Source organism: Naegleria lovaniensis (genome assembly GCF_003324165.1).
Source record: "Naegleria lovaniensis strain ATCC 30569 chromosome Unknown tig008, whole genome shotgun sequence".
NCBI classification, from domain to species: domain Eukaryota; phylum Heterolobosea; class Eutetramitea; order Acrasida; family Naegleriidae; genus Naegleria; species Naegleria lovaniensis.
This window is the reverse complement of record NW_025407830.1, coordinates 351,732-376,990: the sequence shown is the minus strand read 5'-3', so window position 1 is coordinate 376,990 and position 25,259 is coordinate 351,732. Positions and strand designations below refer to the sequence as shown.

Below are 25,259 nucleotides of genomic sequence, written 5' to 3'. Positions count from 1 at the left end.
CACGCTCTATGCCATTGAGAAAGAGACGACACACAACTGGAAAAGATTGAAGAATTTAAAATTTCATTTTTCGCACCACAATTCAACGTTCAATTTTTGGAAAGAGTCAACAACAACCAAATGCCATCATGTTCTTTAAACATGCAACTACATTTGCTATTCAGTTAATTGGATGATGTTGCTTCATTACACTCAGCCAATCATCAAGGCAAATCAAAGCATTAGTGAACAGGTTTCTGCTGGCACTGCATCAACACAAGCTTGCATGTCAGTCCTTACACACCACGACATCTTGTTGTTGTAAAACTTTCAAATAGTTTTGAAATTCATGCTTATTTATTTTGATTGCTAGCTGTTGTTGTCATGTTTCATAAATAGAGTAAATTTTGGGTGATGTATATGTACATTGGATTATGTTTTGAGAGGAATATGATGAAGATTGAAATTCAATGAACCAATCAATCTTGACTTCAAATGGCGTAAAAACGAATGATATAGGCTGCATTCAGTTGTGATGAGTTCTTGAGCTATTTGTTTCCTGGAGTTGATGATATATTTGTAGCCATATCCATCTGCAACTGTTCTTGTAATATTTTGTGTAGTTCATCTTTTGTGGGAGTGCCACCTTCGACTAGTTTTCGTTGTTGTGCTTCTCTTGCTATTCTATTTGCTTCTTCGCTTCCAATGTTGAGATGAGGTTCTTGATCACCATCTTCTTCCTCCTCTTCTTCAATGGAAGGTCGATCCATGAGAAACTCAACTGCTAAGGTTTTTCTAGAATCATAGTCTTTTTTTTGTTGATAGCCAACTCCGAGAGAGACAGCCCCACCAACAATTAACTGAATCCGTATTGGTAGTTGATGGCACATAAATTCCGAAATATTCGAAATTGTATGAATCAAATAATTAATACGTGACATCCACACATTCATCCAATTCATCCAACAATAAAATTGTATTTCATCATCCATGTGTTCGTTATTTAAATTAATTCAAAGAATAAATAAACCGGTTACAAGCCATCCCGATCCATCATATCGTACGAAGGCTTTCAACGCCACGACGACAAACATACTTTTTTAAATCGCAGTATCAGCATTTTTTAATGTCGGTTTTTGCCTTTGTCCATCTTGGTGCTAATCAAAATTGGAGAAATACGCAACGAGCCATCAATAGACAAAATGATTTGAAAGCGTTTTCCAATGGGCTTGTGTGTATGGCCATCTATCTATTTATTTGGTGGATGTGAGACTATCAAAGGTGTCAGAAAGAGAATTATATTTCACAACCCAAGGATGATTGGGAGAGGTCGATTGCAATTGTGAGAGGAATCTTGAAGCGTCTTTTTTCAAATGCATAGAGCAAGCAATTAGATTCACCAATGTCTCTACACTATTGGTTGAAAGTGCAAGTGAGCTGAGTAAAGTGTTTTCAGCATCAGCAAATTCAAAATCGTGCATGAGACAAAGAGCAACACCGTTGAGGAGTGGAACTGATTGACCAAACTTTTCAGAGAGTTCTTTGAAAATGGATTCAGCTTCACTAATCTTGTCCTTGCTGCCCTTTGCGAGTGCCACGTAAGCTCGAGTAAAATTGGTAATTGTAGCATCTTCGTTAAGTTCCATCATCTTATTGAAAGTGTGTTCTGCTAAATCAATACGATTCATACGGATGAGAGTTCTCACACGTAAAGAAAAAGCTTCCAAAGTAGAAACATCATGAAGAGATTTTAAACAAGCAATATCATTTCCTTCAAAAGCATAAATAGTTGCCGAACAAATAGCAAAAGTTGGATCTGTAGTGAACGAAGGATCTTGCTGGAGAGTATCTACTTTCTCAATGATGGCCTCTCTTGATGTTCCTCTATTCTGAGCCTGGAAATATTCAGCCAATAAACGTACACCTCGGAGAGGAATTGCCAAATTATCACCCTCTTTAATTTGTTGTAATACAAGATCATATTGTCCCAATCCGATATGTGCTCTAAAAGACAATACATCTCGTTCCATTTTCATATCCGCATTACTTTCATTGATCTTTGTTTGAGCGATCTTACTCATACATACACTATAATTTCCCAGATACAAGGCATTTCGAACAGCCAAGAGTTCGGGGAATCCATCTGATGTTGTTGTTGATGAAGACATTTTTTGTTGATGACTTGGTGTTATTGGATGATGAAAAATGTTGCCACGTCAAACCTTGTTGGATGGTCAACAACCATGGCAAACATGCACATTCTCTACGTTCAACACCATATGGTTTCTCTCTTTCTATGTACATGTGAAAACAGCTGAACCCATTCCATAGACCGTTACATTTCGTTACCGCTTGTTTTTCAATCCAAATTTCGCTCCAAAAAATTGAAAGAATCATCACACCCTCGCACAGATGGCATCTCAACAACAAGTTTCTTCTCCTCTCACAACAGGAACACCTTTTACACCTCAACGTTCTCAACAAGGGGATGAGGATGAAGATGATTTCCTCACCACTGGTAATTCCGATGCCAAAGTTTGGAAGTATCGTAGAGAAAAATACATGGAAGCTCAAGTGAACGTTTCCAACTTTATGGTCAAGCCTTTCTTAGTTGCTTTCTCAGCTGCTATTGGATTTTCAATGGGATATGCTGTTTTTGATTTCTTTGCATCATTCTTTAAGAGAAGAAGACAATAATTTTCATACCTCCGTATTATGTCCTAGACTAGAGATCCTTTGAAAATATGTTGGCGAGGAGCCTTCATATTTCTCTCCTGCAATGGGAATAGAATGGCACTAGACTCAATTCACTACTAGACTTTCACTACTCAATAAACCTGCCCTTTGACTCGTGTCAGCTTCATCATATTGCCAGAGAGACTGTTATCCGACGTCATCAGCGAACAAAACCAGAGTGACGCATAAAAAAATGACAAAGAAGAAATCAAGCAAAAAGCCTTCCAACACATCCGTCAAAGAGGCCAAACAAGAAACCAATACACCATCCCCAAATGAATCTGCATTGCCATTAGCAACATCAGAAACTGAAGCAAGCAATGAAAATGGTAACAGCGATCAGACTGTACAAAACACTCCGGAGGAAAGCAATAATCAACCATCATCAACGTTAACGACATCGGAAACGGTTTCAAGTGAAACACACGAAAATATACCACCACTTCATGATTCCGAAACTTCCCAAGATTGTACAAATAATACTCCACAAATTAATTTATCAACAGCTACCTCTGGCAGTGATACAAAAGAAGAAGAGGTCTCCCAAATCAATGGAGATCATCATTCCACAAATCCTTTTTCAACAACACATGGTAGTGAAACCTCTACTTCCACATCCACTCTTGATCTTACCAATTTGAACAAAGACATTGTCGAAAAACATGAAAATTTTTTGAAAAATGTATGTGAAATAGTGCAACAACACTCTGGAACAATTGTTGCATTTTCTGAGAGGCTTGTTGACAAGTTTTCTCAATTGGACAAAACTCTCGAAAAATCAAAAGAGCAAACTGCTAAATTATTTGAACATAATGAAATTACGAAGAAAGAAAATTCACAGAAGGGAACCTTGTTAGATCCATCTGTTCAACAAATGCTCATGGGGTTTATGACACAAGTGGATCAGCTGTATGAGCAACGAGATCGAGCAATTACTGAGAAAATGAGCAAAATGGGATCGAACTTGCAAAAATTGAGTAACAATGTAAAAGTTTTTGAAGAGGCAAAGAAAAAAGAAGTCTCATCAGAGGATAAATCTCTCACAACAGAAGAAACTGTATCCAATAGTCAACCTACAACTTCCAAAGTGGAATCAAACGTTGAGGAGAATCTCACAGAAGAAGAACTCAAAAAGCGTTGCAAAGAACTCGAAGAAAAATTCAAAGACAAGGAGAATGAATTTTCTTCTTACAAAACAAAAGTTGCTGAGTGGAAAGAAAAAGTGAAAGTAATTAGCAATAAGGACATGAAGAAGATTGAAGAATTAAAAAAGCAAGTGACCACTCATGAGAAGACAATAGAAGAGTTAAACACTAAAATTGAAGAGACGAACAAAAAGAACGAAATCGTTCCAAACTTGGAGAATAGTTTAAAAATCAAAGATGATGAAATTGAAAATCTTAAAAAGGAGGTTACTTCGTTGGCTGAGAAAATTTCACAAAAGGACCTCGTTATTGAGCAACACCAAACAACGATCATGGAGAAGAATCAAATCTGTTCAGAGCTATGTGAAAAACTTGACAGCGTCCAACAGCAACAACAAGAAGCAGCCATGTCATCTGCAAAAAAGGTTCGAAAATTGCAAGATCTTAAAATTCTCAAAAAACTCGAACTTGATTCCAAGACATGGTTTTATGTACATCACAGTGTAGAAAATAATTTAGAGTGGATTGATCTCGAGGAATTGAAACAAATTCACTTAGCGGCACAATCAAACTCATCTCTCGATTCTCTACTCCCAGAAAAATCGATCTTACAAATTCATGAAGAGCCACTGCAATTAAAGCTTTCAGAAGAATCCAAAAAACTTGAAGAACAAATTAAATTATTCAACGAAAAGGACGAGGAACTAAAAACATACAAAACACGTGCCCACGCTGCTCTCAAGAAGAAATCAGACGCTCTCAATCAAGCCAAAATAGATTATGAGAATCAAATTAATGAATTGAAGGAATCTCTCACAAAACAGCAAGAAGAAAATGAAGAGCAATCTAAAACAATTCAGGAGCTTCAGGAGCAAGTTCAGAGCTTTATAATCATTCAAGAAAAAGCTGTGAAGCTTGGATCGGATCTTGATAAGGTCATGTCAGAAAAAGAAGATTTGGAGGACAAAATGAAATCCTTAGAAAAACAACTCTCTAAAACCAAGGAAGATTTCAATGAAGAAAAATCCAAGATTGTTGAAGACTATGAACTTCAACTCAGACAATTGGAAAGTAAGAATAGTGAGTTGGATGAACAATTTAGAAAAGAGTTACGAATCACCAGAGAACGAAATAGAAGAATTTTAGATGAGAAGGAACGAGAAATTACCAAACTTCAAATGAAAATATCTGAGAATCAGCAAGTGACTGATGAAGCAGAACAAGTGAGAGAGAAACTTGTGTCACTTGAAAATGAAATGAATTTGATCAAAGAAGAGAATGAAAGTTTAAAAAAACAATTAACTGCAATGATGACGAATGCAGAGAATACATCCACAGTAAGAACACCTCGAAAGATGGATCAAGCTCAAATTTTATCATCTGCTTTGAACGAAGGACCAACAACTCCAACCTCAATTTCACAAGATAACATTTCTGACCTCTCTCCTTCTGTCAGCACTTCAGATTTGACACTGGAAAGAGATTTTAATCAACTCATAGAATTGGCTCAACTTCAAGCATCACGAGATACTGAAATGATGCATTACAAGGAAACCATTTCTAAACTTAAACAAGTCATCAAGGAAAGAGAATATAGTGAGAAATCTTTCAAAATTTTGGAAAAACAATTGAAAGATGAAATTGAACATTTACAGCGACTTCAAAAGCAAGGAGCTCCCAATCTCGAATACTTGAAGAATATTTTGATATCGTTTTTAACTGGTGAGGACAGAATTGTGAAAGAGAAATTACTCAAAGTGCTTGCTCAAATCATGGATCTTTCGAAGGAAGAGCAGGAAAAGATTTCACAAAAATGTTTAACTGAGCCTTCTTCATCGTTATGGAATATTGTAAGTAGTATGCAATGTGTGATATTTTTTATTGACACAACATTTCATGCATTCAAACTAATATTACGACGAAACAGTTTGGATCTAAGAAATAAATCAGTTTCATTCAAGCTTTGGATGAATGAGCTTTTCTAATTTGAGAAGATCTTGAGTGAATTTTCTGATTCCATCAGCAAGCTTGTCAGTAGCCATTGCATCTTCATTAAGTTCCCATCTGAATATTTTCTCATTAACTTCTACCTTGGGAATATCCATTTCCAAAGCTTTTTCTGGAGACAGCTTTCTTTCCAAAGTGTCACAAGGAGTGCTTGCCAATTGTTTCAAAAGAGCTGGAGAAATAGTAAGTAAATCACAACCAGCCAATTCGATTATTTCCCCTGTATTTCTGAATGATGCTCCCATCACGGTGGTGGTATGTCCGAACTTCTTAAAGTAATCATAAATTGAGGAAACAGAAATGACTCCAGGATCGTCACTAGCTTTCTCGAAGGTTTGTCCCTTTTCCTTGTAGTAATCCAAAATTCTGCCAACGAAAGGAGAGATGAGTGTAACTTTGGCTTCAGCACAACTGTCATTGAACAATTAAATTCGTAGAAGATAAATTTTGTGGAATATTTTCAAGTACTTACGCAATTGCTTGAATCTTTGAGAACAACAATGTCAAGTTGCAATGAATACCTTCTTGCTCCAAAACTTTTGCAGCTTGAATACCTTCCCATGTAGATGCAATCTTGACAAGAACTCTTTCTCTTGAAATTCCTGCATCTTCATACATTTTAATGAGATGTCTAGCCTTGTTAATTGTACCTTCCGTATCAAAAGAAAGTCTAAAAGTAAATAGTATCCAACGATTCCATACGATGCATACAATATTTTCGTAATATTGACCATCATCATCATGATAAAAAATTTCCAAATATGTTCGATGAAAATATATTTACCTGGCATCCACCTCTGTTGATACTCTTCCTTTAATAATTTTCAAAATTTCTAATCCAAAATTAACATTCAACTTATCAAGGGCAGCCTCTAGTTGCTTCTTAATATCACTACCTCCGACTCTCTTTGCATATTCAATTCCGTCTTGTACCAAATGTTCATATTCCTTCAATTGACTGGCTTGGAAAATCAACGATGGATTAGTGGTAGCATCCGTTGGTTGATATTCATGCAACAATTTAAAATCACCAGTATCGGCCACTACGGTGGTGTACTTTTTGAGTTCTTGCAATTGATTTGAGGACATTTTTTTTGTTGTGGTTATCTTGGCTCACGTTTTAATCTCGATTTGTTCAAATAAGCGTGTGGAAACGTTCTGCTCATGCGCCGTTATTGTCATTTCTTCCGCCTTTCTGCATCGGGAGCTAATTCGAGTACGTTGTAACACGAGCATTACTTAGGACAAGGTATGTGATGTTTATCCTCCTATTCGAATAAAAGTAATTTTAATAATAATTCATTGATCAATTACAAAAAAATGCAAAACAAATCCTCCTCTATTCATATTTCTCCCATCGTCTTTCATGGCAAAGATGCTCATTCCTGTGGTTATTGTAAAACATTGGATTCGGATTCTGATCGGTTCATGAGAACTCCTGATACTTCTGTAAGCATTGGATTTCATGTCTATCAAGTACCAGCCAATGTTTACGAACAAATGATGTTTCGGAATATGAGAAGATGTGGTGATTATTATTATCAACCGATCAATGATGAAACATGTTGCCCACAATATGCCATCCGATTGAATTCGTTGGATTTTAAGATGAATAAGAAACAATCAAAGGTTCTGAAAAGAATGAAGAAATATTTAGAAACTGGAGTGGTTCATGATCAAGAGAACAATCTCGAGCACGATACCAAGAAGAGAAAAGTGGATGAAAATCATCACAAACTAATTGGACAACTCTCAGAGTCGTTGCAATCCTTATTGAAGGACAATGTTGAAAAGTTTACCAAATTCTTTGATGGAGTTGGCAATCAAGAGTTGAGACAACAATTAACAGATGTGTTTCAAAAGCAAACATTTCAAACAAACAAGAAAGATCCAAATACTTTCTCGTGTGGAATTGCATTTGCATTGTTCGGCCTATCGAAAAAATTGAAATGCAATACAGTTTGTGAAAAGAAAGATTTAGGGTCAGAAGTTGCCTCACTTCTCTCTCAACATCATTGGGAACAAACTTTTGGTGTAAATATTCAAGTGGAAAATAATGGATATATTAACATGACATTGAAAAACCCAACCACTGAAAAAGTTTCTGTGTCCTCTAATATCAAACGTAAAAAGGATCAAGGCACACTGTCCCAACCCTCAACCAAGCCAAAAACATTGACAACTCAACTTGTAGACTCCAAGTTCAAAGTTGAAGAATACAAAATCTATCAAAAATATCAAAAAACCATTCACAAAGAAGAAACCACAGAGAAGGGTTACGAAAGATTTTTATGTAAATCTAGCTTGTTAGATATGGACACGAAAAGTACCTCTTCAGAAAAACCATTGAAGGGCTATGGAACGTTTCACCTTCAATATAGAATTGATGAACAGCTTGTTGCTGTGAGTGTATTAGATGTGCTACCAACTGGCCTTAGCTCAGTATATTTCTTTTATGATCCAGAGTACGCACATCTTTCCCTTGGAGTTTACTCTATATTGAACGAAGTTGAGCTTATCCAAAAAGAAAGCGCCAAGTTTCCACAATTCAAGTACATGTATCTTGGTTTTTATGTTCATTCTTGCAAAAAGATGAGATATAAGGGTGAATATTATCCATCTGAACTGCTCTGCAATGAATCATTTACATGGGTTCCACTTGACAAATCTCTTTCTGCTAAATTAGACCAAAACAAATATTTTAAATTTAATGATCAAGCTGAGACGGTGAGAAACTTGGACTTCCCTGAAACGAATGGTCTTTACTTGTTTCTGAGTGGTCAAGTACTTCCATTCTCATTAGGTGCATCCATTCTTCCACTAACCAAGAGTGCTTTGGAGAAGATCAACCTCTTTAAACGTACTTTTGGAAAACAGTTAACCTTAGAGAGTGGTTTTGCCTATTATGTGAGTGAAGAAGATTTAGTAGAGGAGGATGAAGAATAATAATTACTAGTTCTGAGTTCGATCAACATTAATAAATATCACAAAATATTCGTGTAATTTTAATACATGGCAGGTGCCAGTTGCGGTTTGAGGTACAATTTAGATGATTCGTTAGTAATAATACTGATCTTTTCTTCTTCTCATCAAAGCATATGATCCTGATTCGTTAAATTCCTCTGCTGTTATCCACATTTCATCAAAAGAGCCTAGACTAGTCAATATACTACCTCCAATGAAGGGCGAGTTGCATCTATTTTCCGTGTCACACGATTTAATCTGAACGTTTCTTTTGGTTAGACTTGCTACATCTGACGTTAACCTCTCGTCGAAATTTGCAAATTGTGAACTGCCTCCTGAAACAATAATATTGTCAAAGAGCTCAGGTCTGGTGTCTGCGTCACATGCCATGATACTTGAACAAATTAGCTCTGGTAACCCTTCACATTCTCGGCCAATTAACTGAGGCTTATACAAAATTTCAGGAGCTCTAAATCGCTCAGCATCTAGCTCAATTGAAGTTCCACAAGGAAGCGTGTATGACGTGGAAAAGTCATGGACAGATATCGTAGATCGAGGAGCCATTAAGTCATTCATGACTTCGTCGTAATTTCTTGCGACAAAGCAACAATTTTCCTTCATAATTCTAATCGCCTCATGCTCTCCGAACGACTCTGTATAAAATCCTTTTTCAATCATCAATAATTTCTTCAGTTGTTTCGTTACATCATCTCCACCCAAATGCACACGTTTCACAGCATTGTAAAAAGTATATCCTAAATTCGAATGACAACAAACAATTTGTTGAAATGCCACAACTGTAATTGCACTCACCTCCATAAATAGGCGTCAAAGTAGTCACGTTATGTCCAATATCTACAGACAAGCCTGTATAATTTCCACTACTGTACAATATTAGTGAGCCAGATGTCTTTGAATAGAATTTTGGAATCCTAAAAGTTTCAAACATTATACTCATAGTTTTCTCTGCATTAGATATAGGATTTAAATCATGTTCTATCATTAACATTGGATGCTCTATTGGATTTAAGCGTAATTCATTGAAAAATAGATTGTTCCAAACAGATTCCATATCGTCCCATTGTTGTACATAGCCATCTACAATACATGGAGTAACATTCAAAAAACATCTATTATTGGAAGATATTTCTCTGCCTAAATACAACAATTTAGATTCGGCTCCTAGCATTTCCGGACTCTTGTGCGTTGGTTTTGGTCTTCCAACCAAAGATGATACCACACATGCTGGTTTTTCCTCACCCGAAAATCCTGCTTTAATTAATAAGCTTCCATTATCAACAATCACTGGTGTTTGTGCTAAAACCATTTTTCATTCGTATTTCATTACGGACCAAGGAGGATTGAATCAATGATGATGATTGTAAAGCCTCCTTCTTCTTGCTTCGTATTTTTTTAAGATTAAAAAAATGTTTAACAGGTAGGTCTCTTGTTCATGAGAAGCGTTGGTGTGTGTTGAATGCAGAATTTGATAATTTTGAATATTCGGAATTTAAACCTTTGAATCATGAAAAATCAATCCTTATTATAATGTGGATTTTTTGAAATGATGAATTTTCCATCATGATGGTTGTTAATCGTTCATTCAATAGAATTTTAGGTGGATTGAGTAAAACGAGTTCAACAATATTTTCAAAGATTGGATCCATTCTCGGAGGTTCTTCTACTGGTCCAAGAAAAGTATTTAATGAAGAAGATTTTAAATTATTGGAGAGTGCTCTTCTTTCAAGTGATGTCGGAAATAACACAACTCAATTATTACTTCAAAGAATGAAAACACAAGTTACGAATATTGAAAAAGAGTTAGAACTCAATCCAAATATGACAGATATCAAACCAATGAAATCCATTTTGAGAGAAGAAATGTTAAAATTATTTCAAAATCCAATGCAACAACAAATAGTGAAACGATTACAACAAAATCAAGGAACGGCAGAGCAAGAAATTTCAGTCTCTCTAATTCCCATCTCTGTGAAATCGAGGCCTACTGTCGTTCAAATTTGTGGTGTAAATGGAAGTGGAAAAACTACATCGATTGGAAAATTATTACACAAATATAGACAATCAGGAACTGTGAGACATATGATTGTGGCAGCTGCTGATACGGTGAGAGCAGCTGCTCCAGATCAATTAAGGTCATGGGTAGAAAGAACACCCGATTGTTCAATTGTTGATTTAACAGAATCAGAAAAATTGAAAAAACAGTCTGAATCCGCAACCCATCAGCCAGTTAAAACAAAGAACATTCGTCAAGTAAGCTATAAAGTACCAGCTGAGAGTGTGGTGTACGAAGCGATTCAACAAGGTCTGCGAAAGGAAGATGTCGATGTTGTGTTTGTAGACACGGCTGGAAGATTGCAAAATCAAGAAGCATCCATGAAAGAATTAGCTCTTATTAATGAAATGTGCTCCAGATCAAGAAAAGGTGCCCCAGATCACACATGGCTTGTTTTAGATGGAACCATTGGTCAAAACTCAATTCAGCAAGCAAAACTGTTCCAAAAGTATGTTCGAATATCTGGAATTATTGTGACAAAACTTGACGGAAGTGCAAAGGGAGGCGTTATTCTGGCAATTGCGAATGAGCTCAAAATTCCTGTCTTGTATATTGGACTCGGTGAAAGCGTGCAAGATTTGAGACCATTTTACCCCGAACAATTTGTTGATTCAATTTTGTCTGTGACAGAGCAAACAAAAGAGAAACCACAGGACGAAGAAGAGGAATAAGACATTGACTTCATCACTACATGAGTTGCCTTATTTATTTGTCTTTTTCTTCTTCTTTGTGCTCTCTTTCTTTTTCTCCTTGACTAAATCTTTCACAAGAGTATTAGCACTACGTTTATCTTTCTTTGCCTTCTCTTTCTCTTGCTTCTCCTTATTCTTGTCCACCAATTCCTTGTCATATTGCTTCTTTGGTGTTAACTCCAAGAGTTCAATATCATAAAAGAGAGTAGCATTGGGAGGAACCTTGTCGATAATTCCCTTCTCACCAAATCCTTTTTCTGGAGGGATCACCAACTCTCTGATTCCACATACTGTCATACCTTCAACTCCAATGTTGATGCCCTTGATAACTTTTTTTGTGCCAAGTCTAAAGCTATATGGATTTCTTCTGGTACTTCTATCAAAAGTTTTAACTTTGTCTGGATCCAATCTTCCTTTGTAATAGATAGTGACCTTATCTCCTATTTGTGCCTTTCTGCCATGTCCAACAAAAACGTTGGTAATTTGAACACCTTGCCTTTCAAACTCCTTAGGTTCAGTATAATCTTCTTTCAGCCTCTCTGCTTCCTCTTCTTCATCTCTCTTTTGTTGTTGTTGTTTTTCATACTTTTCTACTTTAGATTTTTCCCAAGGAGCCAAATCAGTATATTTTGTTTTTTTCAATTTTTCAACAATTTCTTTAAAATAATTTCGTTTCAATCTGAAATATGCTTTTGCTTTATCCTCAAAAGTTGCATTTGGAGAAAATTCCACATAACCATGAATGTCCACTCCAAGACACTTGTCTTTCAATAAATATGGTCTTCCTTTCAATTCAAAAGTTAAATTACCAATTTCATCTGCAGAGAACATTTGATTCAAATTTGTTTCACTCTTCATAGGATGAGTCAATGTTGCTAACACAAACTTTTTTCTCTTATCATCATCTTGAATACATGCTTGCAAAACGCATCCAGGTATTTTCTCTTTTTCTTTTGCTTCTTCTTCCTCTTCTTGAGCCAAAATTAATTTTAATTTCTTCTTTGCTTCCTCTCTTTCTTTTACTTTTGAAGGTAGAGCAGCATTAATTAGTGAGTCCACTTGTAGCGAGCAATAAGTTATCGAGAGAGTACAATTTGAAACTTGTCCGAGAGAAAAAGGCTCATCGGGATTCACTCGAATTCTCCATTGCAATACTTGCACTTTTTCCAAAAATTCTTTAATATCCTGAGAAGGATGCCTCATAAATTCCTCTTCTAGTGCTTGATTTTCAGCTGCATATTTTGTCTTTTTAATCCGAGGAGATGATGATGAACTCTCATGCGATCTTTTCATTTTTTTTAAATTCAATTTTTAAGTCAACATTCTCTTTGAACAACAACAAGTTTGAGAGAATTTGTGTCATGATGACATTTCATTGGAAATACCACCAATTTATTGCTGTTCATTTTCTTTACGTTTCACAATCTTCAACAGAGTCGAAGGAGCTTTGGTTTGTTTTTTGTTTTGCCATTTCGAAGAATCCACTTTTTTCACATTCGCTGATTGAGAACGTTCCACATCGACCACCGAGATGGAAGGAGAACGAGTGGCCTTATTTTTCAATGGTGTACTCGTTGTTGTTTCATTGGATGTTGGAGTTGTTGGAGAATTACTACTGCTGCTTGCTTGCTTATGGTTGGGAGTTGGAACAGAAAGAGAATTTGGTGAAAGAGAATTGGTTGTTGTTGTTGTTGTGTTCATCATGATCGTATGATTCGAAGCAGTCGGAAGGGTGACTGGAGATTTCACACGAGAGGTGGAAGGAGTCGAGTTTGAGGAAGTGGGAGATTTTGATTGAGGAGAGCGAAGAGTGCTGTAAACTCGTTGTGGAATTGGTCCATCTCCAACCAATTGTTTGATTCTCTTGTCGAGTCCTTGTTTGGTAATGAGAGCGAGTTGATTTGCAAATTTGTAAAATGTAATTTCTGTTAAAACATCTCCTTCAAAGTTGTAATATTTCTTTGCAAAGGCTTCACCAAAGTGGTGAGCAATAAATTCCAAACTTTGTAATTTGATCGTATCAGGAACTATTTCTTTGATTTCCTTAATTTCCTTTTTGGGTTCTTCTGACATGGTTCTTAAAAATTGTTTGGTCTTTTCAATTTGATTGGCTGTATAAGTTTCGACTCGTTTCATGAATTTTTCCTTCTTACTTTCACTGACTTGAATTTGATTGGCAACATTTTGTAAAATTTTGGTCAAGAGTGTGAGTGTACGTTGAACATTCTTTGGAGGTGGATCTTTCACAAGACCAAAGAGTTGAGGTGTGACCAATGCTGGACAGAAAAATCTGAGGAAGAGTAAACCACCAACACACATTTCTCCACTTGATGGATATTTCTTTTCTGATTCAGAAAATGTGTGAGAAAGAACTTCTCGAATTTGGATGGGACAATTATTTTGGGAGTTGGTGATTAATGTAAGAACTTCTGAACAAAGTCCTTCCAATAATTCTGCATTCTTGTCAGCAACTTCAGAGGAAGCAACCTTCTCATCATCAATTTCATAACTCTTATTTTCTTTGATCAGTTTTAACAGGAAAGGTTTGATTGTTTTTGTGAGATATCGCAAGCCAAACACTTTGAAAAAGAGAGTGACAAGTTTGGATGATAAACTGTTTCTTCTGAACAGTGTTCCTGATGATTCAGCACAATCGACTTCTACTGTGACAGCAGCTTTCACAAAATCCACACTTGGCTTTGGAGAGTCCGAAGAATCAAAGAGAGTGAGAAGTGGAGCAACCATCTTCTCTGAAACGTTAAGTTGGAAGGAATTGAAGCATCTCACAACCTCATTCAAATCAGTATTTGTTGTCAGGAGTTCGAAAAAGTCCAAATATGGGAATATTTTGGTTGTGATTTCTTCTTCAGGATCACGCAAATCAGTTCTCTTTTCTTCTAAGAGAATGTGATCACAAATTGATGTGATCCACTCTTTTCTTGCCTCTTCTGAATCAGCAATGAAAATATGTTCTCTATTTTCATGTTCCTTACCATTACTGAAACTGATTTGACATGATAATGAAAATTTGAATCCTTTTGGATTTACAAGATTCAAAAACTTGTCAAGCTTTCGTTCTTCCTTATTTTGTGATTTGATTTTTACAGGTTCTGTCTCTTCGTTTTCAATACTTTCAATAATTTCATCAATAATTTGATTTCTATCATGCTCACTGTCTGTAGACGCAAGTAAATAATATGGATAGAGTTCATCAACGTCTAGCATTGGACCTCTCAATTCCAACTCTCTACGTTTCCTTCTGATCAAGTTAATTGTTTGTTGTTCATCCAAATCGAGATCGTCAATAGTTTCCATACTGACTGTGGGATCGTCTTCATCAATAAGCAATGCTTGATTGTAGTAAACAAATTCTTTTGATTTTTCAATATTTTTCTGTTTTTGTAATTCCTTTTCCATGGCTTCATCTCTAGGAACATAAATCTATGTGTGTTTGGTAATAGAAAAATAAATCATAGAATTCAAATGATAAATCATGTCAATGACCAACTTGTGTTCACACACACACACAACTAACATACCATTGAATCACTGTCAATGACAACAATTCCCAAAGGTTCTTTTCGATCCTCTTCGGAATCAGAAGCAAAATACTTCAATAGTAAATTATCATCCAACTCGACATATCTTCGTGCCCATTTGGCAAAATTTCCCTGTCCTCTCTTTATAAGATAGCCTGATTTTATGACTTTTGGTGTTCGTGATAAAACTTCTTCCTCTTCAATTTCTTCTTCCTCTTCTGTGTCAATTCTTCTGTTATCCAAAATTCCATCTCCTTGCATTTTCATTTTCAGAAGGAGAGAATAAATACCCTGTTCCATTGCTTTAAAGTGACCTCTATTCGCAAGTGGAGCTCTCATAAATCTGAACTGGACTTGAATTTCATCGGTAAGATTGAGTGAAAATTCGACTGGATGATTCATGTCAAAGGCCTAATATTCCCGATTCACATTTACATTCACATGGACACAAGGAATAATTGTATTGCACACATTCAGTTGCATCATCATTTCACACGAACAAGATTCAAAAAAAATTGTGGATTCAAGTTAAAATATGGTAATGTCAACATTAGAATGGAAAACATACACTAATTTTGATTGGTTCTGTTCTTCCCAATCTCTTATCAACAGTTTTAGTCTCTCCTGTGGTTTCAAACACTTCAAGCCACAACTTTCCAACATTCAACACACTTGTTGCATAGGGAATAATCACTCGTTTTCCTAACTTGATATGCCATGGATTTGTGTTACTGGAGAATGTTTTTACACTTGTCACTCGAACTTGATTATCGAAAAATACTTTTACATAAACTCCAGCACTGTCTGGTAATGATTTTGATGATTGTTGTTGTTGTTCATTATTATTCTTATAGTTATCAATCGAATCGACAATAACAATGAGTTTTTCTTTGGAATTGAAAAGTTCGCTTGTGGATGTTTTAGCACTGTCGGATGATGAGACAGATTGTCGAGGAGTGGAGAGAGAGGATGGTGAATTTGTAGTTAATTCTCCAAAATCATGTGCTGGAGTTGTGGAACTGAACATTCGGATCGAACTCAAATGTGTGTGGTCGTATCGTTGTTGTTGTTGTTGTTGATGGGGAGAGATGATGGAATTTCAGATGATGAAATAATTTTAGATCGAAAAGCAACAATTAATGTCCTCGAGAGCAATTGCTGATGATGATGAACACACTGTGTGTGAAATCGGCAAATGGTTGTATGGACACAGAGTGATGATGATACGTATGGACGCTACTGTTCGAAAATTTCCTGGTGCAACTGGAGCGTTCTTTGTGTTTGTTCTCCAGCCAGACCAACAGTGTGATTTTTTTATGAAATGAGGGTTTTGACGTGTGAAAGCTGGAAACGAAGAGTGATGTGATCGGAGAGTTATTGATCTGTTATGGTGCCACTTGTTGGTTCGTGTGCAAATGGCGAGGTGGTCATGGTGAAATATTCTTTGGAATTTGATGATTAGAGTATTCAAGCACGAGCTTGCCTCACACTGTTGAACGTTAAAACTTGAAAGTGAGGCGTAATTGTCAATGTTGAAACAACAATTTAATTGTTGGAGGTGGCTGGTTTGGAAAAAGGGAAGCCTTCAAAATCCACAAGAGGATCAATAAACCATTCCAAAACTCGTGTCACACTCTTGGGAAGAATATGCCTCATGAAAAACAAGACACAAAATACAATAATGCAATCAAAGAGTCTGAACAAGAATACCTCCCAAGCATTTTCTTTTGCCCATTCCGAAAATTGTTTCAATAGTTCCATAACCTTACCCAGTAGTGATAATTCTTTTTTATGAGTTGAGCTGGAAAGTTGTTCTTTCTTTGATAAATATTTAGAAAGTGCTTTGGACAAGACTTGAATGATTTCGTCTGTGCTAACTTGAGCATTATTTGCCAGCTCTTTCAATGAAATTGCTAATACTGTGCTACTCAGCGGTTTAATTTCAAAAAGATCTTGTTGTTCCGATGCCATTATTTGTTCATCATGATCATCATTGGCGTTAATTAATGAAGGAACTGTTTTAGAAAATGATATTTCTAATTTTCTCGTATTTTCTTCTTCTTCCGGTAGTTGTCGGGTTGTAATTATCGAGTGGTTGTTGTTGTTATTTGATAAAGCTGCAGATGAAATCATGACTCGTGATAATATAATTCAAATAATTTTTTCAAAATGTTATTCAAAATTATTATTTGTCAGAGATGAAAAAAATAAGCTCCCTCTTTTGCAAGCCTCTCATCAGATCATCGATGAGCCATCATCATGATTCGGGATCTGTTCGATCTTACAAGATATTTATGAGTAATGGGTTCGCCTATCATGATGAAAAGGAATTTGAGAACAAATTTACATTCCAAGTTTTTGCTGGTAAAGGTTGGTGTCGATTTAATTCAAGGTGAAAATCATATAAATTTGATTGACAATTTTGAAATCATTTTTGTCAACGAAATGACACAATATGCTGAACGATTTAAGGTCTTGAAAATTTTGTTCAACAAGTAAATGAGTACAAACCAGATGGTCTCTACTTTGTTGGATGGAAATCTCAGTTCAAACTGTCAAATGATGGTTTTTTCTCAAAGCTTACAAAAGAAGCAAAAGATAACTTGAAAATCATTGCTAATCATGGTGTTGGGTATGATAATGTAGATGTTAAATCGGCTCTCACAACAAAGGATAAACCAATAATTGTCACTCATACTCCTGATGTTGTTTCGGATGCAACTGCAGACACTGCCATAATTCTCATGTTAAATGCATCTCGAAAAACAAGAGTATTTGAAGAAAATCTTAGACAATTAAAGTGGAAATCTGGATATGAAACACTCATGGGCCATGATTTGAAAGGAAAAACATTAGGAATTATTGGTATGGGAAGTATTGGAACTAAAACTGCCTTAAGGGCACTTTCATTTGGAATGAGAATTTTGTATCACCAAAGAAATCAAAAAAAGGATGTTGAAGAAAAACTGAAACAAGTTGGTCAACTCGTGTCAGAGGTGGGCAGATATTACCACAGTCAACCTATAATTGAATATTGTCAAAGCATGGATGACCTTTTGAAACAGAGCGATATCATTTCAATTCACACACCTCTTACTGAATCTACTCGTCACCTGATCACCAAAAAACAGTTTGACATGATGAAAAAGAATTGCATAATTATTAACACTGCAAGAGGAGCAGTCATTCATGAACAAGATCTTGTACAAGCTCTCAAATCGAATACCATTGCTGGTTGTGGATTAGACGTTTTTGAATTCGAGCCCACTATTACACAAGAACTCTTAGAATTGGCTTCCAACAATCCTTGTATTTCATTGTTGCCTCATATTGGTACACAAACGGATGAAACCAGACTTGACATGGAACAATTATGTATTGAGAATTTAAGGCGAGTGCTTGTTGAAAACAAAGATCCTGTGTCACCTGTACCTGAACATAAGTATTTATTTAGCAGTCAATAACAACCGTGACAAATGCAAGATGGCTTGTTTAATTCTTGAATAGAAAAGTGTGAATAATGAACTAGCTCCTTTTCCTATCTCTCGTCGAGAACAGCAAAAGAAAAAATGTTTAAATGGTCCCGATTGAATCACAATACCGCTGAAGAGGATTTGAATGGAGTTTCCTCACAACTGTCAAGTCAAAACACAAGTACTCAAGTTGTGTCTAATACAGAAATCACAACTCGTGCACACCACAATGCGAAAGGTCCGATCGAAAATCCATTCACCAAGAGTGGTGTACTTCCGTCGGAAGTGGTCATCAATATTGTTACGTTCATGGATTTAAAAACCCTCTTCTACTTTGCTGTCACGGATCGATTTATGTTGAAATTTCTATTCCATCAATCACCCTCTCAAGTCCAAGAATACATCAAGTTGAAGCAACACGTTTCCAGTGAAGAGATACACTCATCGAGCGAAAAACAATTTCCTAAAGTGATCAATGCATATAAAAAACAAGAGGAGCAAGTAGACTTTGAACTAGTTCAACGGCTAATTTGGAAAGCATTGGTTTGTTATTATTTTCCACAATTCGAAAAGACTCTCAACATAAAGAATTGGATGCAAGTGTTGCGTAGAAGAGTGAATCATTTAAAACTGTACGCTCCACTAGCTCTTCCATTACATCAAAACATGGAAAAAGATCCTTTCAAGCTTAGCAATGCCCTGCAGCTACCCTTGGACGATACATCTTTTTTCATTGAGGGATGTGAATTTAATTACAAGTAAGTGTTATGAGTATATGAGCTGATGAAGTATAACAACTGTTACCACGTGTGTTCGTGCAATTCAAAGATGTCCCCTTAAATATGACCAGTTGCAATACTCGACAAATAATACCAGATATTGCACAAAATGTAACAAGACAGTGTATGGAACGAATGATGTTTCAGAATTCAAAACTCATGCTTCACTAGGTCACTGTGTAGCATTCTCCTTGAAACGCGAATCTTTTGAGATTGATTTCATGGGAGATGTTTGCTTCCCAATGGACGAACAGAACACTTTGTAGACTCGAGTGTGTCTGTGCTCCAAAACATGGCTGGCAATAAAATTCAAAACAAAAAATTTTTAAGCAAGCCTTGTCGAACACGTATTGATCATCATCATGACGAGAGGAAGCTTGCTTTCTGGTTTTTTAGTATTATCGTGTTTATTATTGATTACTTTTATCCAAGCCAAATCCAATGTCTATTCAAATATTGAAATATTATCAATAGATAGAACAATCGACACCACACAAAACACTATGGTGAGAGAGGAAGTAAAATGTTCAATTCAAAATGTTGGATCATCCGAGACTAAATACTTTTATTTGGCTTTCCCTAAGACATTATCAATGAATAATGTTGCCTATGTTTCTGCCCGCCAACAATCCAATACTTTGAATGTTCTGAAGCACAAATTTGATGATGAATTGAACAAGTAAGTGGAATTCATGATTACGGATCGAATATTGATTTAATATTGATATTATTTGTTATGATGATTTGATTAACCCGTCCTGATATCTACTTCACAAAATTTCATGTTAATATGTTTCGGTCTTATGTGTTCCAACAATGATGTCATCACGACGTATTCACAATATATTTCTTTAAACACGATCTTCATAACAGAGACGCATCTTTCTTTGAAATTGAACTCGCTTCGCCTTTGGGAGCCAATCAAAAGGCTGATTTAGTCATTAGCATTGTCTATGTCGGTGTGGTTCGTCCTTATCCAAAGGAAATTACACAAACCGAGCACCAAAAAGTTGTTTATGAGAGCAATGCCTACTTTTTCTCTCCTTACAAGGTGAGACATCAAGTTACCACCGTCAAAGTCGGAACATCATCCATTGATTCTTATTCTACCAAAGTTAAGCCAGTTGAAAACAAGGGAACTGGTATACAATACGGACCATATCGTGATGTTACTCCATTCTCTGTGGATGAAATGAGAGTTCACTACACCAATGATCGACCATTCTTTATTGTTGAATCTGTGGATAGAACAGTCGAAATTTCTCATTGGGGTAACTTGGCTATAGAAGAACATTATGAAATCAAACATGGTGGAGCTAAATTAATTGGTCCATTCTCAAGATATGAATATGCAAAGAACCCACCTCAAACATCACCATCATCATTTAGAAAGATTACAGCCACTTTACCACTTACTGCCACCGACATTTACTTTAGAGACAGAATTGGAAATATTTCTTCATCTGATATTCGTGTGGTTGGAAAGAACCTTGAGGTTGATTTTTATCCAAGATTCCCACTTTTTGGTGGATGGAGAATTCGTTTTTATATTGGCTACAATTTGCCAATCAGTGATTACCTCACTACAGCTCTTAACAACCCTGAAAAGCACAAATTGAGATACAAATTCTCAGTGCCTTTTGACGCTCCAGTTGAGGATCTCACTCTTCGTGTCATTGTTCCAGAAGGTTCCTCTGATATTGAATTCCGTACATCTTTCCCAATTGACAGTGAACATAGAGAAAATTTAAAGACATACCTTGATGTTGGAGGAAGGACTGTGGTAGTTATTAAGAAGAAGAATGTTGTTCCAGAGCACAATGAAAATTTCCTCTTGTCTTATACATTCCCAGCTACTGCCGTCTATTTTGAACCACTCTTGGTAATTGGTTCACTTTTTGGTTTCTGCATGTTTGTGATTATTTATGTTAGATTGGACTTTTCCATTCAAAAGTCTGAGGAAGAGCTTGAAAAAGAGCGTGAAACCATGTCATACGAATTAGTTGAGACATACATTGAAAAATTCTTTGAAAGAGACTCGTGGTTTACAGATTTAGAACAGTCCTTGGATCGTAACAACATTGAGAATGTTGAAAAGAAGAGACTGGCTATGGCAGATAACATCAAGAATGAAATCATTGCCGAGTTGTCAAAACTCCAATCAAAGACTGTTTCTACAATTAGTGAAATTGAAAAGAAAGATCAAAAGAAGTTCGAATACTTGAAGGACATTGTTAATGCCAAGTCTGAAAAGGAAAAGGACGAAACACACAACAAGTATTCTGTTGTTTCAGAGGAAATCTATTCCCTAGTTGATTTATTACGAGAATAAATTATTGCTTCAATCATGAACGTGAAATGGTTGTGGGTCACAACAATGGACTGAACCAATCTTCATCCTCAACATTGACCATCAACCATGTCATCAGCCAATAATAAATTCAGAGTAATTTTTGAATTTTGAAAAAAATATCTCAAGCTCTTCTCACTCACTCTTCTCTCTCTGGTACAACAGGCCAATAATCATCATCACACCACGTCATGAGCGAATCTGTTCACGAAGATAGAACCATTGAACAATGGAGAATTAAAAAGCTGATTAAAAACTTGAGTGAGGCTAGAGGTAATGGTACCAGTATGATTTCTCTCATTATTCCTCCAAAGGATCAAATCGCGAGAGTAACCAAAATGTTGCAAGAAGAATATGGTACCGCTTCCAACATTAAAAGTAGAGTCAACAGAATTTCTGTACAAGACGCTATTACCTCCACCATTCAACGTTTAAAGTTGATTACAAGAGTACCCGATAACGGATTAGTCGTTTACTCTGGTACTGTTCTCACCGAAGACGGAAAGGAAAAGAGAGTCACCTATGATATGGAACCATTCAAGCCAATCAACACTTCCTTGTATTTGTGTGATAACAAATTCCATGTTGAGCCTTTACAAGAATTGCTTGAAAGTGATGAAAAATTTGGTTTTATTATTATGGATGGTAACGGTTGCCTTTACGGAACACTCTCAGGAAACACAAGCACTGTTCTTCAAAAGATTAGCGTTGACTTGCCAAAGAAGCACGGTCGTGGTGGTCAATCTGCTTTGCGTTTCGCTAGATTGCGTTTAGAAAAGAGACACAACTATGTTAGAAGATGTGCTGAATTGGCTGTTCAACATTTTATTACAAACGATCGACCAAACGTTTCTGGACTCATTCTTGCTGGTTCTGCTGACTTTAAGGTTGATTTGACTCGTACTGATTTACTTGACCAACGTCTTCAAGCCATTATTTTGAAGGTTGTCGACATTGCTTACGGAGGCGAAATTGGTTTCCAACAAGCCATCGAGTTGTCACAAGAATGTTTGAAAGAAGTCAATTTTATTCGTGAAAAGAAAATTATCGATGAATTCTTTACCGAAATTTCAAAGGACACAAACAAGTTCGTTTTTGGTGTAAAGGAAACTCTTTCTGCAATGGACATGGGTGCTGTTAAGACTCTCATTGTCTGGGAAAATCTTCCTCATCTCAGATACAATATTAAGCAACCAAACGGTGACTATGTCGTCAAGTTCTTGACACCTGATGAAGCCAAGTCAAACAAACATACCGTTGACGAGAACGGAAATACTTTAGATTATGAAGTTGTTTCTTTACTGGAATGGATTGTTGAAAACTACAAATCTAAGGGATGTAATTTGGAGATTGTCACTGATTGTACTCCTGAAGGATCTCAATTTGTGAAAGGTTTTGGTGGTATGGGTGGTGTTTTAACCTATCCAATGAACATGGACGAAGTGTCTTATTATCAAAATGATGAGCACTTGGCCGATGAAGACCAATTCAATGAGGATGACTTCATTTAACGACCCAACGGACAACACAGTGCAGGGAGGAGTCAGCCTGTTAAGTTCCGTTCGGTCAAAGTTTGTCGAGTCATCTTTCTCTTTCGCATTTTACCATTTCTTGTCACTTTAGTGAATAAGACACAAATGGTATGTGTCGAATTACTGCGTGCTTGTTGGGCTTTAAGAACTTTTAAGATGAATGGGCACACTTTGACACAGAACTCCTATTTCTGTAACTTGGTGAGCTTACTCCTCACTCACCACAATTATTACCAAAATAAATAATTATTGATATCTTTTACATTTTATGAATGGTGTTGGTTGTGATCTATTTACAAGAACAATATTGTTTCAACAATTATTCCTTCTTTAGAGGCAAATAATCATACACAATAAACGAGAACAACTCCACTTGGTCCAAATACCTCACCAATTCTTTTTCAAAACAAAAAGTCCAATCTCCAGCTGTTTGCATTTCTAGAAAGACTTCTCCATCAATTTCCATTTTTATCATGCACTGTTTCAAATCATTCGTGACCGAGTCGATTTGTTGTTGAGTTACGGATGTCTTATTCTTTGCAAGAGATGCTTTCCAAAGCATGGACATCAAATTGCCCACTTCTTCTGGGGTCTGTTGCAGAATACTCTCTCGAGTGAACATGTATGGATCGTCAATAAAACCTCCTCCCAACACAGATGCTGTCGACTTGGTAATAAAAAATCCGCTCGATTTCTTCTTCTTCTTTTTCTCTTCTCTCACTTTTTCATATTTTGCAAAATTTTCATTATAAGTCATTAAATTATCTCGAATTCTTTCGAGTTGAAATTGAAACTTTTTCAATTCACCAAACGGTTTAATTTCTCCATTAAAGTATTCGTGTAATTTTTCAATATCTCCTCCACATTCATTGTAAATCGAGATTAAATCTGATCTATTTATAAAAAATTAGAAAAACATATATTCCATTTAGAATTTCAAAATATAAAATGTCATTTCATGGATCACTCGAGTTCAGTAACAAATTTTCTCATGATGGACTTACCCTGTAAATTTCTTTAGAATTTTCTTTGTATTTTTCGAAAGACCAATCTCGCCTGCCCATTCTTCACAATCCTGTTTGTGGAATTGAATCAAAAAATGCAATGAACACAAATTTTACATAAATGCCACATGTCAATGAATTATTGTTATAGATCGTCCAAGTCGTATGTATGATAAAGATCATTATATTTGTGAATATTAAAATGAATGTTATAACAAGTATATTTGTATGAGATTGATCTAACATGATCATTATAACGAACCTTTCCGCTCCACTTTTCAATTACTAGTTGTGAAAATTGTTATGACAAAAGATGATCAATATTGGTAAATTTCAAATTCGAACAATTTTATAGAGTCATTCCGATCCGTCATCATGAGCGTTTGTATAGAGATTTAAAAATTTTAGAATAAAGATGAACCGATTTGACCAATGGCATGAACACGAATCATCATTGTTATGAACACTTTGAGCTCGTGAACTTGGTACTTACACTTGTTTTTCATTTTTATTCTCTTGCTGTTGCGCCGTCATCCTTCAATTAACGTCAAGTGTCAAAAAAAATGTCTCGCATGAACGACTTTGTGTTGCAACAACTCGTACAAGAAAACGAAAGACTGAGAAAAGAGTTAGAAGCATGTCAAAAGGCAATTCCAGTCTCCGAAGCAAGTAAATCACTCATTTCATATTGTGAAAATACTCCTGACATGTTAGTCAAAGCAGAACCAAATACAAAGAATCGATTTCACACAAGTGGAGGAGGTGGAGGTGGTTTGTGTGGTGGGGGATCTTCCGATTAAATTATTATTATTGTATTTCAAATTGAATTTAGATCATTTATTGCTCTGGAGTAATAATAACAGTAGATGTAAAAAAAATATAAAATTATTATTTGTCTCTCTCTAGATGTGTTTTATTGTCATTTGTTGATGATGATGATGAATTGTTGTCCATGAATCATCACGTTTTTCTTGTCGATTGTGTA

The 25,259-nt window shown here is 36.0% G+C and overlaps 17 protein-coding genes across 17 annotated transcripts; 9 read left to right on the top strand and 8 right to left on the bottom strand.

Moving 5' to 3' along the window:
* Positions 1–527: 527 nt before the first annotated feature.
* C9374_014503 (uncharacterized protein) lies at positions 528–1,099 on the bottom strand (the record flags this gene model as incomplete). The annotated part of the gene is made up of 2 exons (XM_044690498.1): positions 528–839; positions 1,076–1,099. The coding sequence occupies 2 exons, from the start codon at positions 1,097–1,099 to the stop codon at positions 528–530; spliced, it is 336 nt and encodes a 111-aa protein (XP_044553095.1).
* Positions 1,100–1,232: 133 nt separating this feature from the next.
* C9374_014502 (uncharacterized protein) lies at positions 1,233–2,147 on the bottom strand (the record flags this gene model as incomplete). Its single annotated transcript, XM_044690497.1, has 1 exon — positions 1,233–2,147. One exon carries the CDS (start codon positions 2,145–2,147, stop codon positions 1,233–1,235), a length of 915 nt encoding a protein of 304 aa, XP_044553094.1.
* A 244-nt stretch (positions 2,148–2,391) lies between these two features.
* Positions 2,392–2,676, top strand: C9374_014501 (uncharacterized protein; the record flags this gene model as incomplete). The annotated part of the gene is made up of 1 exon (XM_044690496.1): positions 2,392–2,676. The coding sequence occupies one exon, from the start codon at positions 2,392–2,394 to the stop codon at positions 2,674–2,676; it is 285 nt and encodes a 94-aa protein (XP_044553093.1).
* Positions 2,677–2,908: 232 nt separating this feature from the next.
* Positions 2,909–5,805, top strand: C9374_014500 (uncharacterized protein; the record flags this gene model as incomplete). Its single annotated transcript, XM_044690495.1, has 2 exons — positions 2,909–5,710; positions 5,788–5,805. 2 exons carry the CDS (start codon positions 2,909–2,911, stop codon positions 5,803–5,805), a joined length of 2,820 nt encoding a protein of 939 aa, XP_044553092.1.
* A 7-nt stretch (positions 5,806–5,812) lies between these two features.
* Positions 5,813–6,956, bottom strand: C9374_014499 (uncharacterized protein; the record flags this gene model as incomplete). Its single annotated transcript, XM_044690494.1, has 3 exons — positions 5,813–6,278; positions 6,340–6,537; positions 6,652–6,956. The coding sequence occupies 3 exons, from the start codon at positions 6,954–6,956 to the stop codon at positions 5,813–5,815; spliced, it is 969 nt and encodes a 322-aa protein (XP_044553091.1).
* Positions 6,957–7,187: 231 nt separating this feature from the next.
* Positions 7,188–8,813, top strand: C9374_014498 (uncharacterized protein; the record flags this gene model as incomplete). The annotated part of the gene is made up of 1 exon (XM_044690493.1): positions 7,188–8,813. One exon carries the CDS (start codon positions 7,188–7,190, stop codon positions 8,811–8,813), a length of 1,626 nt encoding a protein of 541 aa, XP_044553090.1.
* Positions 8,814–8,924: 111 nt separating this feature from the next.
* On the bottom strand, positions 8,925–10,158 carry C9374_014497 (uncharacterized protein; the record flags this gene model as incomplete). Its single annotated transcript, XM_044690490.1, has 2 exons — positions 8,925–9,586; positions 9,645–10,158. 2 exons carry the CDS (start codon positions 10,156–10,158, stop codon positions 8,925–8,927), a joined length of 1,176 nt encoding a protein of 391 aa, XP_044553089.1.
* Positions 10,159–10,258: 100 nt separating this feature from the next.
* C9374_014496 (uncharacterized protein) lies at positions 10,259–11,576 on the top strand (the record flags this gene model as incomplete). The annotated part of the gene is made up of 2 exons (XM_044690489.1): positions 10,259–10,269; positions 10,442–11,576. The coding sequence occupies 2 exons, from the start codon at positions 10,259–10,261 to the stop codon at positions 11,574–11,576; spliced, it is 1,146 nt and encodes a 381-aa protein (XP_044553088.1).
* A 30-nt stretch (positions 11,577–11,606) lies between these two features.
* Positions 11,607–12,890, bottom strand: C9374_014495 (uncharacterized protein; the record flags this gene model as incomplete). The annotated part of the gene is made up of 1 exon (XM_044690488.1): positions 11,607–12,890. One exon carries the CDS (start codon positions 12,888–12,890, stop codon positions 11,607–11,609), a length of 1,284 nt encoding a protein of 427 aa, XP_044553087.1.
* A 99-nt stretch (positions 12,891–12,989) lies between these two features.
* On the bottom strand, positions 12,990–16,163 carry C9374_014494 (uncharacterized protein; the record flags this gene model as incomplete). The annotated part of the gene is made up of 3 exons (XM_044690487.1): positions 12,990–15,038; positions 15,137–15,547; positions 15,705–16,163. The coding sequence occupies 3 exons, from the start codon at positions 16,161–16,163 to the stop codon at positions 12,990–12,992; spliced, it is 2,919 nt and encodes a 972-aa protein (XP_044553086.1).
* A 518-nt stretch (positions 16,164–16,681) lies between these two features.
* Positions 16,682–17,269, bottom strand: C9374_014493 (uncharacterized protein; the record flags this gene model as incomplete). Its single annotated transcript, XM_044690486.1, has 1 exon — positions 16,682–17,269. One exon carries the CDS (start codon positions 17,267–17,269, stop codon positions 16,682–16,684), a length of 588 nt encoding a protein of 195 aa, XP_044553085.1.
* Positions 17,270–17,382: 113 nt separating this feature from the next.
* C9374_014492 (uncharacterized protein) lies at positions 17,383–18,600 on the top strand (the record flags this gene model as incomplete). Its single annotated transcript, XM_044690485.1, has 2 exons — positions 17,383–17,506; positions 17,609–18,600. The coding sequence occupies 2 exons, from the start codon at positions 17,383–17,385 to the stop codon at positions 18,598–18,600; spliced, it is 1,116 nt and encodes a 371-aa protein (XP_044553084.1).
* Positions 18,601–18,705: 105 nt separating this feature from the next.
* Positions 18,706–19,654, top strand: C9374_014491 (uncharacterized protein; the record flags this gene model as incomplete). Its single annotated transcript, XM_044690484.1, has 2 exons — positions 18,706–19,367; positions 19,438–19,654. 2 exons carry the CDS (start codon positions 18,706–18,708, stop codon positions 19,652–19,654), a joined length of 879 nt encoding a protein of 292 aa, XP_044553083.1.
* Positions 19,655–19,891: 237 nt separating this feature from the next.
* Positions 19,892–21,720, top strand: C9374_014490 (uncharacterized protein; the record flags this gene model as incomplete). The annotated part of the gene is made up of 2 exons (XM_044690483.1): positions 19,892–20,067; positions 20,262–21,720. The coding sequence occupies 2 exons, from the start codon at positions 19,892–19,894 to the stop codon at positions 21,718–21,720; spliced, it is 1,635 nt and encodes a 544-aa protein (XP_044553082.1).
* Positions 21,721–21,929: 209 nt separating this feature from the next.
* C9374_014489 (uncharacterized protein) lies at positions 21,930–23,249 on the top strand (the record flags this gene model as incomplete). Its single annotated transcript, XM_044690482.1, has 1 exon — positions 21,930–23,249. The coding sequence occupies one exon, from the start codon at positions 21,930–21,932 to the stop codon at positions 23,247–23,249; it is 1,320 nt and encodes a 439-aa protein (XP_044553081.1).
* A 340-nt stretch (positions 23,250–23,589) lies between these two features.
* On the bottom strand, positions 23,590–24,780 carry C9374_014488 (uncharacterized protein; the record flags this gene model as incomplete). Its single annotated transcript, XM_044690481.1, has 4 exons — positions 23,590–24,163; positions 24,275–24,345; positions 24,537–24,559; positions 24,768–24,780. The coding sequence occupies 4 exons, from the start codon at positions 24,778–24,780 to the stop codon at positions 23,590–23,592; spliced, it is 681 nt and encodes a 226-aa protein (XP_044553080.1).
* Positions 24,781–24,837: 57 nt separating this feature from the next.
* On the top strand, positions 24,838–25,074 carry C9374_014487 (uncharacterized protein; the record flags this gene model as incomplete). The annotated part of the gene is made up of 1 exon (XM_044690479.1): positions 24,838–25,074. The coding sequence occupies one exon, from the start codon at positions 24,838–24,840 to the stop codon at positions 25,072–25,074; it is 237 nt and encodes a 78-aa protein (XP_044553079.1).
* Between the last annotated feature and the right edge of the window lie 185 nt (positions 25,075–25,259).